Consider the following 12,294-nt stretch of genomic DNA (forward strand, 5'->3'; position numbering starts at 1 on the left):
CCTTCCTCTCCCCCTCGTCCCCCCTCCATCCCCCCATCTTACCTCCTTCCCTTCCCCACAGCACCTGTATATATGTATATATGGTTGCACATATTTATTACTCTATTTATTTATTTATTTATTTTACTTATACATTTCTATCCTATTTATTTTATTTTGTTGGTATGTTTGGTTTTGTTCTCTGTCTCCCCCTTTTAGACTGTGAGCCCACTGTTGGGTAGGGACTGTCTCTATGTGTTGCCAATTTGTACTTCCCAAGCGCTTAGTACAGTGCTCTGCACATAGTAAGCACTCAATAAATACAATTAAAAAACAAACAAACAAACAAAAAAAAACAGGTGTATCCATTTTTCTCTATGTGAAGACACTTAGAGTGTCCCATTGCAGGCCCAGACTTTTAAAGGCAAGTCTCTTGCTTGTGTCACGGGAAGTTGATTGACCGCCTGGATTCCTTGCCCCATCAAGGCTCTCACGGTGCAAACGATTCACTCCATATAGCTAAGCTTCAGTTTCCTCTTCTAACAGTAATAATAATAACAATTCAGTCGTATTTACTGAGCACTTACTGTGTGCAGAGCACTGTACCAAGCACTTGGGAGAGTGCTTGTATGATATAACAATAAACAGACATTGTGGTATGTGTTAATATATGTATATATGTATGTATATGTATGTATGTATACCTGTATATATGTATATATGTCTGTATATATTTATTACTCTATTTATTTTACTTGTACATATTTATTTTATTTTGTTAGTATGTTTGGTTTTGTTCTCTGTCTCCCCCTTTTAGACTGTGAGCCCACTGTTGGGTAGGGACTGTCTCTAGATGTTGCCAACTCGTACTTCCCAAGCGCTTAGTACAGTGCTCTGCACACAGTAAGCGCTCAATAAATGCGATTGATTGATTGATTGATTGATTGATTAATAGAGTAGGTAGACATGATCCCTGCCCACAAGGAGCTTACCACCTAAACATTGCCTCACTTTATGAATGCTGTTTAAAAGTGCGTCTTGTTTCTTAGTTACAAAGGTGATGCCAGCTCAACAGCGACTATCAGATCGAGGAAACCAATCTTTTAGATTAATACGATCAATCAGTCATTGAACACTTACTGTGTTTCTAGACTGTGAGCCCACTGTTGGGTAGGGACCGTCTCTATATGTTGCCAACTTGTACTTCCCAAGCGCTTAGTACAGTGCTCTGCACACTAGACTGTGAGCCCACTGTTGGGTAGGGACCGTCTCTATATGTTGCCAACTTGTACTTCCCAAGTGCTTAGTACAGTGCTGTGCACACTAGACTGTGAGCCCACTGTTGGGTAGGGACCGTCTCTATATGTTGCCAACTTGTACTTCCCAAGTGCTTAGTACAGTGTTCTGCACCCGGTAAGCGCTCAATAAATACGACTGAATGAATGAATGAATGTGTTGGGAGAGTACAACACAACCGAAGTGGTGGACACGTTCCCTGCCCTCAACTGGATTAAAGTCTAGAGGGGAGACAGACATTAATATAAATGATTTGTAATATATAATTTATAAACCCGTACATGGGGGAAGCAGCTGGCTCAGTAGGAAAGAGCACGGACTTGGGAGAGGACGTGGATTCTTATAATAATAATAATAATAATGATGATATTTGTTAAGCGCTTACTATGTGCAAAGCACTGTTCTAAGCACTGGGGGAATACAAGGTGATCAGGTTGTCCCACGTGGGGCTCACAGTCTTAATCCCCATTTTACAGATGAAGTCACTGAGGCTCAGAGAAGTTAAGTGACTTGCCCAAGGTCACACAGCAGACATGCGGCAGAGCCGGGATTCAAACCCATGACCTCTGACTGCAGAGCCCGGGCTCTTTCCAGTGAGCCACGCTGCTTCTCTGCCACTCTGCTTCTCTATCCCGGCTCTGCAACTTGTCTGCTGAGTGATCCTGGGCAAGCCGCTTAACTTCTCTGTGCCTCAGTTGCCTCATCTGTAAAGTGGGGGTTAAAACTGTGAGCCCCACGCGGGACAACCTGATTACCTTGTATCCAGCGCTTAGAACAGTGCTTTGCACATAGTAAGCGCTTAATAAATGCCATTATTATTACTGTTATTATTATTTTCACTCCAGCACTTAGAACAGTGCTTGGCACATGGTAAGTGCTTAATAAATACCATAATAATAACAATAATAATATTATTAATACATAGGTGCTGTGGGGCTGAGTGGGGCGAATATCAAATGCCCAAAGATCCCAGATCCAAGTGCATAGGCTACACAGAAAGGAGAGAGAGCAGGGGAAAAGAGGGGGTAATCGGGGAAGGCCTCTTGGAGGAGGTGTGATTGTAATAATTGTAATTGTAATAATAATAATAATTACAATAATTGTAATAATTGTAATAATTTGAAGTCTTCTAGACTGTGAGCCCACTGTTGCGTAGGGACTGTCTCTATATGTTGCCAACTTGTACTTCCCAAGCGCTTAGTACAGTGCTCTGCACACAGTAAGTGCTCAATAAATACGATTGATTGATTGATTGATTTGAAGGTGGGGAGAATGGTGGTCTGATGAATTTAGAGTGGGTGGGAATTCCAGGCCAGAGGGAAGATGTGGGATGGGGGTCAGCAGCGAGGTAGATGAGATGAGATGGTAGAGAAGCAGCGTGGCTCAGTGGAAAGAGCCTGGGCTCTGGAGTCAGAGGTCATGGGTTCAAATCCCGACTCCGCCAATTGCCAGCTGTGTGACTTTGGGCAAGCCACTTCTCTTCTCTGTGCCTCAGTTGCCTCATCTGTAAAATGGGGATGAAGACTGTGAGGCCCCCGTGGGACAACCTGATCACTTTGTAACCTCCCCAGCGCTTAGAACAGTGCTTTGCACATAGTAAGTGCTTAATAAATGCCATCATTATTATTATTACTATCAGGGTGTAGTGAGTAAGTTGGCGCTAGAGGAGTGAAATGTGTGGGCTGGGCTGTCGTAGGAGATTATTTAGGTGAAATAGGAGGGGGCAAGGTCATTTAATTATTGGAAAGCGCTTAATAAATGCCATCATTATTATTATTATTATCAGGGCGTAGTGAGTAAGTTGGCACTAGAGGAGTGAAGTGTATGGGCTGGGCTGTTGTAGGAGATTATTGAGGTGAGATAGGAGGGGGCAAGATCATTTAATTATTGGAAAGACTATAAAGTAGATTTATTTCTTGTATCCAAAGCCTCTGGTTTGGGGGATGTTAAGAAGGAGCAAGCAAATTCCGAGAGAAATGATGTGTTTCTCAGAGATATTGGGGAAAACGAAATATTTTTATTTATTTTTATTTAACACAGAAAGCAATTGGGATGTTTCCCGTTAGGGTCCGAATCTATTTTTGTTGTTTAAGATTGATTCTAGTTAACCGTTAGATGCTAATTTTGTTTTATGCTTAATAAAGGAAAATGTAAGTAGGTTCATGAGTGTGCAAACACTTTTTCAGTGCTGAAAAGTTTTGCTTCCATGTAATTATCGATCCGTTGAATGATCTTAATTTTGCATTTTTCAGTGAATCTTCTGGACTGCTGTGCTTAGTTCTGTCAGGCTGTTCTCTGGGTTTCTGCCAGAATAACATAATAATTAATAATAATAATTGTAGTATTTGTTAAGCATTTACTGGAGAAGCAGCGTGGCTCAGGAGAAGCAGCGTGGCTCAGTGGGAAAGAGCCCGGGCTTTGGAGTCAGAGGTCAGGGGTTCAAATCCTGGCTCCGCCACTTGTCAGTTGTGTGACTTTGGGCAAGTCACTTCACTTCTCTGGGCCTCAGTTCCCTCATCTGTAAAATGGGGATGAAGACTATGAGCCCCACATGGGACAACCTCATGACCTTGTATCCCCCCAGCACTTAGAACAGTGCTTTGCACATAGTAAGCGCTTAATAAATGCCATCATTATTATTATTATGTACTGTTACTGTATGTCAAGCACTCTACTAAGTGCTGGAGTAGATGCAGGATAATCAAGTCATTCATTAATTCATTCAATCATATTTATTGAGCACTTACTGTGTGCAGAGCACTGTACTAAGCGCTTGGGAAGTACAAGTTGGAAACGTATAGAGATGGTCCCTACCCAAGAGCGGGCTCACAGTCTAGAAGGGGGAGACGGACAACAGAACAAAACAAGTGGACAGGTGTCAAGTCGTCAGAACTAGTCGTCACTACGTGTTTGACATGTGAAAGAGCAAGATTAAGGGTGAATCCCTGCTCTCCTACTCCTCGATAAGGAACTTTGTCTTTGCTACTTGACAGGCCTAGCCTTGTGGTTTCATCTGCCTTTCATTTTTATGGGTGATTTATATTTTTCTCTCAAAGAGTCCATTTTCAGTCAATTAATCAATGGTATGTATTGAGTGCTTACTGTGTGCAGAGCACTGTACTAAGCACTTGGGAGAGTACAATCTAACAGAGTTGCTAGACCCTTTCCCTGACCACTAGGAAACAGCGTGGCTCAGTGGAAAGAGCACGGGCTTTGGAGTCAGAGGTCATGGGTTCAAATTCCCGCTCTGCCAATTGTCAGCTGGGCCTTAACTTCTCTGTGCCTCAGTTCCCTCATCTGTAAAATGGGGATTAAGACTGTGAACCCCCCTGTGGGACAACCTGATCACCCTGTAACCTCCCCAGCAATCAATCAATCAATCAATCGTATTTATTGAGCGCTTACTGTGTGCAGAGCACTGTACTAAGTGCTTGGGAAGTACAAGTTGGCAACATAGAACAGTGCTTTAGACATAGTAAGTGCATAATAAATGCCATTATTATTATTATTATTATTAGGAGCCTACAGTCTAGAGGGACTGTTTTCCAGTTTTCCATTTCTGCATTACTTTTTAAGTCCATGTAGTTCAATTCCTTGGTCCTGTTGGTATCTAGGCTTTGGGCATTGTGGAAGAGGAGGGAACTTCTGACGAGGTATGATTGACAACGTGAGATTGAGAAGGTGACTGCTTCAGTAATAGAGGCATTGATCTTCAACAAATGGTAGAAATCATTTAGAAATGTTAACACAAATGGAACTAAGTGCTTATATGGTGGACATTCTCTCCTTGATTGAATTTGCTGATGTTTTTAATTGCATGAAGAAAAGCTTGGGGAGTTTTTTCCACATTGCAAGTCTTTTGGTCCAAATTATTTTTCTGAAGTATATCTACAAGACTTTATAATTGCACTTTCCAAGTGCTTACTACAGTGCTCTGCACACGGTAAGCGCTCAATAAATATGATTGAATGAATGAATGAATAATTGCCCTGAATGTCTCTGAAACTTTCTCGATGCTTTTCTTTTTTAGATCCTTCGCTAAGCCCCCTAAGCAGGTACAGACAGTTTGTGAAAGCATCTTGATAATGAAAGGCTACAAAGAACTCAACTGGAAAACGGCCAAAGGAATGATGTCAGATCCAAATTTCTTGAGATCCCTAATGGAGATAGATTTTGATTCAATCACTCAGACCCAAGTGAAATCCATCCGAGGTAAATCTGTGTGAATGAAGCAAGGCTGTTGGTTGGTTATTGGAAACTCTTGGGATTGCATAGGACTTTCTGACTGATTAATATCCAGTGGTAGAATGGCTTGGACTTGGTGTGTGTGGGTGGATTTTTGGGGAGACCAGGAGGACGCTGGAAAGAAACGTGGCCTGAGGAACCGGGGGAGGTTAGCAGACTAATTGTAGAAAGTCAGTTGACTGGGTTGTTTTGGGAAAGTGACACTGTTGGCTCCTGCTGGTATGGGAGTTTTGTGTTTGCTAATTGAAGGACTAATTGAAGGTCCTAATTGAAGGAAGGACCTAATTGAAGTTCTGTTCTTCATCAACTTGAGAAGCAGCAGGGCCTAATGGAAAGAGCACAAACCTGGGACTCAGAGGACCTGGGCTCTAGTCCCAACTCTGCCACTTATCTGCTGTGTGACCTTGGACAAGTCATTTCACTTCTCTATGCCTCAGTTTCCTCTTCTGTAAAAGGGGATTCAACACCTGTTCTTCCCATTTAGACTGTGAGCCTCCTGAGGGACAGTGACTGAATCCGACCTGATTACTTTTTATCTACCTTGGTGCTTAGAATCAATCAATCAATCGTATTCTACCTTGGTGCTTAGAATCAATCAATCAATTGTATTCTACCTTGGTGCTTAGAATCAATCAATCAATCAATCAATCGTATTCTACCTTGGTGCTTAGAATCAATCAATCAATCAATCATATTTATTGAGTGCTTACTGTGTGCAGAGCACTGTACTAAGCACTTGAGAGGTACAAGTTGGCAACATATAGAGACGGTCTCTACCCAACAGTGGGCTCACAGTCTAGGAGTCTAGTTTATTACGGTGCTTGACACGTAGTAAGTACTTAAAAATGCCATTATTGTTATTATTATCATCAACAATTTTAAACAATTACTTAATAAAATCCTTGACTTCTTGAGAGTTCCATTTCTCTCATCCCTGTCACGTTCTTGTTCAAACTCCATGAATAGATTGTTTACACTCATTGCCTTCCCTTCCTTTCCACCAAGTTTCTTCTCGACCCACAGCATTCGGATTCTTTGCCTTTCTCTCCATCGAGACTGCACTCCACTGGGCATCACTCCGACCACTGGGCAAACCACTGGGCATCACTCTGACCTAATCCTCTCCGACCCCTCTGCCACCTTCAACACTGGACCATTCCCTGCTCCTTGCAGCACTTGCAGACCTTGGTTTTAATGGCGCAACATTTACACAGCTCCTTCTCAATTCCTTCCACTGGCTCCTCTTCCTTTTCTCATGTCCTGATTGTGCAGAGAGCCTTTGGGGCTCTGTTCTGTGTCCCCTTCTCTTCTTGCTCCACACTCACTTTCTCGAGGAGCTCGTCTGCACAGATGGCTTTGGCTACCATGCATTCATTCATTCATTCATTCATTCATTCAATAAATCATATTTATTGAGCGCTTACTGTGTGCAGAGCACTGTAGTAAGCGCTTGGGAAGTCCAAGTCGGCAACATATAGAGACAGTCACTACCCAATAACGGGCTTACAGTCTAGAAGGGGGAGACAGACAATAAAACAAAACATATTAACAAAATAAAAAGAATAGAATAGTAAATATGTACAAGTAAAATAGAGTAATAAATCTGTACAAATATATATACAGGTGCTGTGGGGAGGGGAAGGAGGTAAGGCGGGGGGGATGGGGAGTGACTTCTGTGTGGGTGACTAGCTAATCTACCTCTCCACCCCTCATCTCTCACCTAATCTACAATCCTCCATTTCCTTTTTCCCTCCAGGACATCTCCACTTGGATGCCCCACTGACTCATCAAACTTAACATGTTTGGCAATTTTTTTAAAATTTTTTCTCCTAAGTGTACAAGTCTTCCTGACAGTCCCATCTGTGCCAGTAACACCACCATCCTTGCTGTCCCAGAATCCATAACTTTTTTTACGGTATTTGTCAAGTGCTTACTATGTGCCAGGCACTGTTCTAAGCACTAAGGTACATTCTAAGTAGTCAGGTTGGACACAGTCCATGTCCCACATGGGGCTCACGGTGTTTACCCCACTTTACAGATGAGGTAAGCGAGGCACAGAGGAGTTAAGTGACTTGCCCAAAGTCACACAGCAGACATGTTGCAGAGCCAAACTTAGAACCCAGGTCCTTCTGATTCCCGGGCCTATGCTCTATCCTCCAGGTTACACTGCTTCTCTGGTGTCATCGTCACCCAACCTTTCATTCCTTCAATTCAATCATATTTATTGAGTGCTCACTGTGTGCAAAGCACTGTACTAAGCGTTAAAACTCCTCACTCTCGGCATCAAGGCTGTCCATCACCTCACCCCCTCCTACCTCTCCTCCCTTCTCTCCTTCTCCAGCCCAGCCCGCACCCTCCGCTCCTCTGCCACTAATCTCCTCACCGGGCCTCATTCTCACCTGTCCCGCCATCGACCCCGGACCCACGTCATCCCCCGGGCCTGGAATGCCCTCCCTCTGCACATCCGCTAAGGTAGCCCTCTTCCTCCCTTCAAAGCCCTACTGAGAGCTCACCTCCTCCAAGAGGCCTTCCCTGACTGAGCCCCCTTTTTCCTCTCCTCCTCCCCATCCCCCCCGCCCTACCTCCTTCCCCTCCCCACTGCACCAGTATATATGTTTGTACAGATTTATCACTCTATTTATTTTACCTGTATATATTTACTATTCTATGTATTTTGTTAATGATGGGCATCTAGCTATAATTCTATTTATTCTGATGACTTTCATTCAATCGTATTTATTGAGAGCTTACTGTGTGCAGAGCACTGTACTAAGCGCTTGGGAAGTCCAAGTTGGCAACAAATAGAGACGGTCCCTACCCAACAGTGGGCTCACCATCTAGAAGGGGGAGACAGACAACAAAACAAAACATATTAACAAAATAAAATAAATAGAATAGTAAATATGTACAAGTAAAATAAATAGAGTAATAAATCTGTACAAACATAGATACAGGTGCTGTGGGGAGGGGAAGGAGGTAGGGTGGCGGGATGGGGAGGGGGAGGAGGAAAAGAAGAAGGAGGGGGCTGAGTGTGGGAAGGCCTCCTGGAGGAGGTGAGCTCTCAGTAGGGCTTTGAAGGGAGGAAGAGAGCTAGCTTGGTGGATGTGCGGAGGGAGGGCATTCCAGGCCAGGAGGAATTGACACTTGTCTACATGTTTTATTTTATTTTATTTTATTTTATTTTATTGTATTTTATTGTATTTTATTGTATTTTATTGTATTTTATTTTGTTAGTATGTTTGGTTTTGTTCTCTGTCTCCCCCTTTTAGACTGTAAGCCCACTGCTGGGTAGGGACTGTCTCTATATGTTGCCAACTTGTGCTTCCCAAGCGCTTAGTACAGTGCTCTGCACACAGTAAGCGCTCAATAAATATGATTGATGATGATGATGATGATGCTTTGTTTTGTTATCTGTCTCCCGCTTCTAGACTGTGAGCCCCTTGTTGGGTAGGGACTGTCTTTATATGTTGCCAACCTGTACTTCCCAAGTGCTTAGTACAGTGCTCTGCACACAGTAAGTGCTCAATAAATACGAATGACTGAATGAATGAATACAATACAACACATTCCCTGTCCACAATGAGTCATAGTAGAAGCTCTTGTCAAGCGCTTAGTACAGTGCTCTGCACACAGTGAGAGCTCAATAAATACGATTGAATGAATGAATATTACTGTTAGACTACTAACGCTATCAACCCCAGCTTCTCCCCAACTCAGTCTATTCTACACACTACAGCCTGGATCATCTTGAAGCATTACTGGCCACAAGCCCCTCTATGTCTCAAAAAGCCTCCAGTGGCTACCGTCTCCCAGCGTATCAAGTCAAAGCTCCTCCGTGTTGGCCTTCAACTTCTTCACCAATCAATCAATCAATCAATCGTATTTATTGAGCGCTTACTGTGTGCAGAGCACTGTACTAAGCGCTTGGGAAGTACAAGTCGGCAACATATAGAGACCAGGTCTCGCAATCTTTCATTTTGGCTGTCTCCATCCAGCACTCCCCAGTTTGCACCCTTTGCTCCTCCTGTTACCACCTCCTAACTATATCTCACGCTCGACTCTCCCTGCCTTTTCTCCCATGTTTAGAGAAGCAGTGTGGCCTAGTGGAGAGCTCTTGAGCCTGGAAGTCAGAAGGACCCGGGTTCTAATCCCAGCTCTGCCTCTTGCTGCAGTGTGATTTTGGGCAAGTCACTTCACTTCTCTGTGCCTCAGTTACCTCATCTGTAAAACGGGGATTAAGAGTGAGTCTCCCTGTCCCACAGGGACTGTGTCCAATCTGATTAGCTTGTATCTACCCCAGCGCTTAGAACAGTGCTTGTGACATAGTAAGTGCTAAATAAATACCATTATTATTATTTTTATCTTTCTGGAAGCCTTGTCTTGCATGGCAGAATCTCATGTTCTCTCTCAACTGGGGTGTCTCCCTGTCCAGACAAAAAACAGATGATTCCTCTCAATGGAATACGTAGCTAATGAACAGGGTTCTTCAATTACCTATGACACCACTCATTTAAGACCAGAATCTCTCAGGTTAATGAATGATTCTTTGTATTATGTGATCAATTTTATTCTACTAGAAAACTCCTCAAATAGCTGATTACCAGTTATTATGAAGGTTGGTTCCAAATTCCGTCTTCAAATATTCCTGTCCTCCTACCTTAGACAGAGCCTTTTCTTCTGTTCGTCCCATCCATAAGAAACGTGGAACCAGACTGGAGGTTGCCTGGGCAAATGTCAATTTTTCTCCTTATTGAAAGGAAACCTCAACTCACTTTCATCAGTTACTTTCTTGGTTTTTAGCTCTGTTAAAGAATCTCAACACCACATTTGAAGAAATGGAAGCAGTTAGCAAAGCAGGATTGGGAATGTTGAAATTCGTTGAAGCAGTAATGGGTTATTGTGATGTATTTAAAGAAATTAAACCCAAAAGAGACAAGGTACTGTACTCCTAGGATTCCTAGAAGTTGTTGGGTAGAGTCTGGTTTATAGTTGCAATTAGAGAGCGGGGTCCTCGAAGCATTTCTGGGAAAAAAAACCTGCCAGGTTTTTTATTATAAACTACATAAATGTTTCTTCCATAGCCCTCGGTAATAATTCCCATTTTGGCTGGTTTAAATAAAAACCCCAACTCCTTAATGTCAGGGAGCATGTTCACCAAATCTGTCATACTGTTCTTGCAGTGCTCTAGAGGCACACAGTAAGCGCTCAGTATCATTGAGTTAAAGATGAATTTTGGAAATGCTGCATTTAGGAATGGTTAAAGTAGACGTAGAACCAAAAAGGACATAAAATCTCTGGAGATAAACTACTCATCCCTCATTCCTAAACACTTTTCTGCTTTTTTTTCTGTTCTCATGCAAAGGTTCAGGCCCAGTCTTTCAGTCTCTATTGATTTGAAACCTCAATGAATCCATCTTTTTAAGACTTTTTTCAATTTTGGCAGAAAATGTTTTGGCACTTTCCATTTGATTGAGAATTAAGATGATGGAATTGAGGTCATTGTTTACCTTAGTTGTAGCAAAAATCATTTTGATCATAGCATATTTTAATTTTCTGCTTCAGCGTGGAAATGATCCTTTCCAATTGTCTTGTTGGCAAACCCAGTTGGGAAATCTTGTGTTCTGGTAGTTCAGGTAGCTGGGTTTGAAAGGGTCAATTATAATTTCTACTAAAGTTCTTCCTTTGGAAATGTAGAGATGTAATACATCTGGAAAAGCTAAGTGTTTCTATTTAAAAAAAAGTCCTAATTTGACTCTACCTCCCCATTCCATGGGATTCTATGTAGGTGGCCCGGCTGGAGAGGAACTTTTTTCTAAGTAAACGTGAACTGGAGAGGATACAGAATGAGTTGGCAGCAATCCAAGCAGAACTTCAAGCTTTAGGAGCCAAATATGAGGCTGCCATACTGGAAAAACAACAGCTTCAAGAAGAAGCTGAAATCATGGAAAGGCGATTGATCGCTGCTGACAAACTCATCTCTGGTTTGGGATCTGAAAATGTCCGGTAAGTCTCGTTTCATTAATAGCCCGACCAGACGACTGGAAGGCAGACCTCATTAAGACCCCAACTGGAAGGCTGGGGGTAGACCTCATTAAGCAGTGGCTAAATTTTGATTGACTGCTTACCTCCATCCTTGTTTGTCTGGAGTTTTGCCTTCTGCTGATGCTTGCAGATTGCCGCCAATCTTCAGAAGCTCTTAGAAGTTTCCCCTAGAAACTCCAACTCCTAGAAAGCTTCATTAAGGATCATGACATCATTTAAAACCCTCCTCATGACTTGGGTTGCCACTGAATGACAAGAGAGCTTTATTGTTACAGCAGCCTATCCAATGACTTCCCTAGGATTGAAAGATATTTGGAGAAATATTAATTTATCAGGAAATTTTGAGAACTTGGAAGGTGTGGCAGAACTCTGACTCCCGACCTTTGTGTCTGTGCTCTTCTCTGCCAGGTGGATGAAGGATTTGGATGAGCTGAAGCATCGGAGAGTGAAGTTGTTAGGGGACTGTCTGCTCTGCGCTGCTTTCCTGAGCTACGAGGGGGCATTCAATTGGGAATTTCGGCATGAAATGGTTAATCAGGTGTGGCTGGAAGATATTCTGAATCGAAATATCCCCCTGAGTCAGCCTTTCAAATTAGAAAGCCTCCTCACTGACGATGTCGAGATTAGCAGGTTTGTGAAGCTCTGGCACTCAGAGGCGAAGCATGGAGTGGCTAGAGGGGAGTGGGTGGCATTTGGAAAGTGGGGAGAGTCGGAGGAGGAGACGGAGGTAAA

The 12,294-nt window shown here is 42.8% G+C and overlaps 1 protein-coding gene across 2 annotated transcripts in view; it reads left to right on the top strand.

Moving 5' to 3' along the window:
• Positions 1–12,294, top strand: part of DNAH10 (dynein axonemal heavy chain 10) — a 185,923-nt gene that overhangs the window by 140,870 nt on the left and 32,759 nt on the right. For both annotated transcript variants that reach the window (XM_038762289.1, XM_038762288.1), the window contains 4 exons: positions 5,306–5,487; positions 10,321–10,457; positions 11,306–11,523; positions 11,971–12,192. In XM_038762289.1, the coding sequence (XP_038618217.1) occupies positions 5,306–5,487; positions 10,321–10,457; positions 11,306–11,523; positions 11,971–12,192 (759 nt within the window). The remainder of the gene's footprint in view (positions 1–5,305; positions 5,488–10,320; positions 10,458–11,305; positions 11,524–11,970; positions 12,193–12,294) is intronic.

Source organism: Tachyglossus aculeatus, chromosome 21 (genome assembly GCF_015852505.1).
Source record: "Tachyglossus aculeatus isolate mTacAcu1 chromosome 21, mTacAcu1.pri, whole genome shotgun sequence".
Classification (NCBI taxonomy): Eukaryota; Metazoa; Chordata; class Mammalia; order Monotremata; family Tachyglossidae; genus Tachyglossus; species Tachyglossus aculeatus.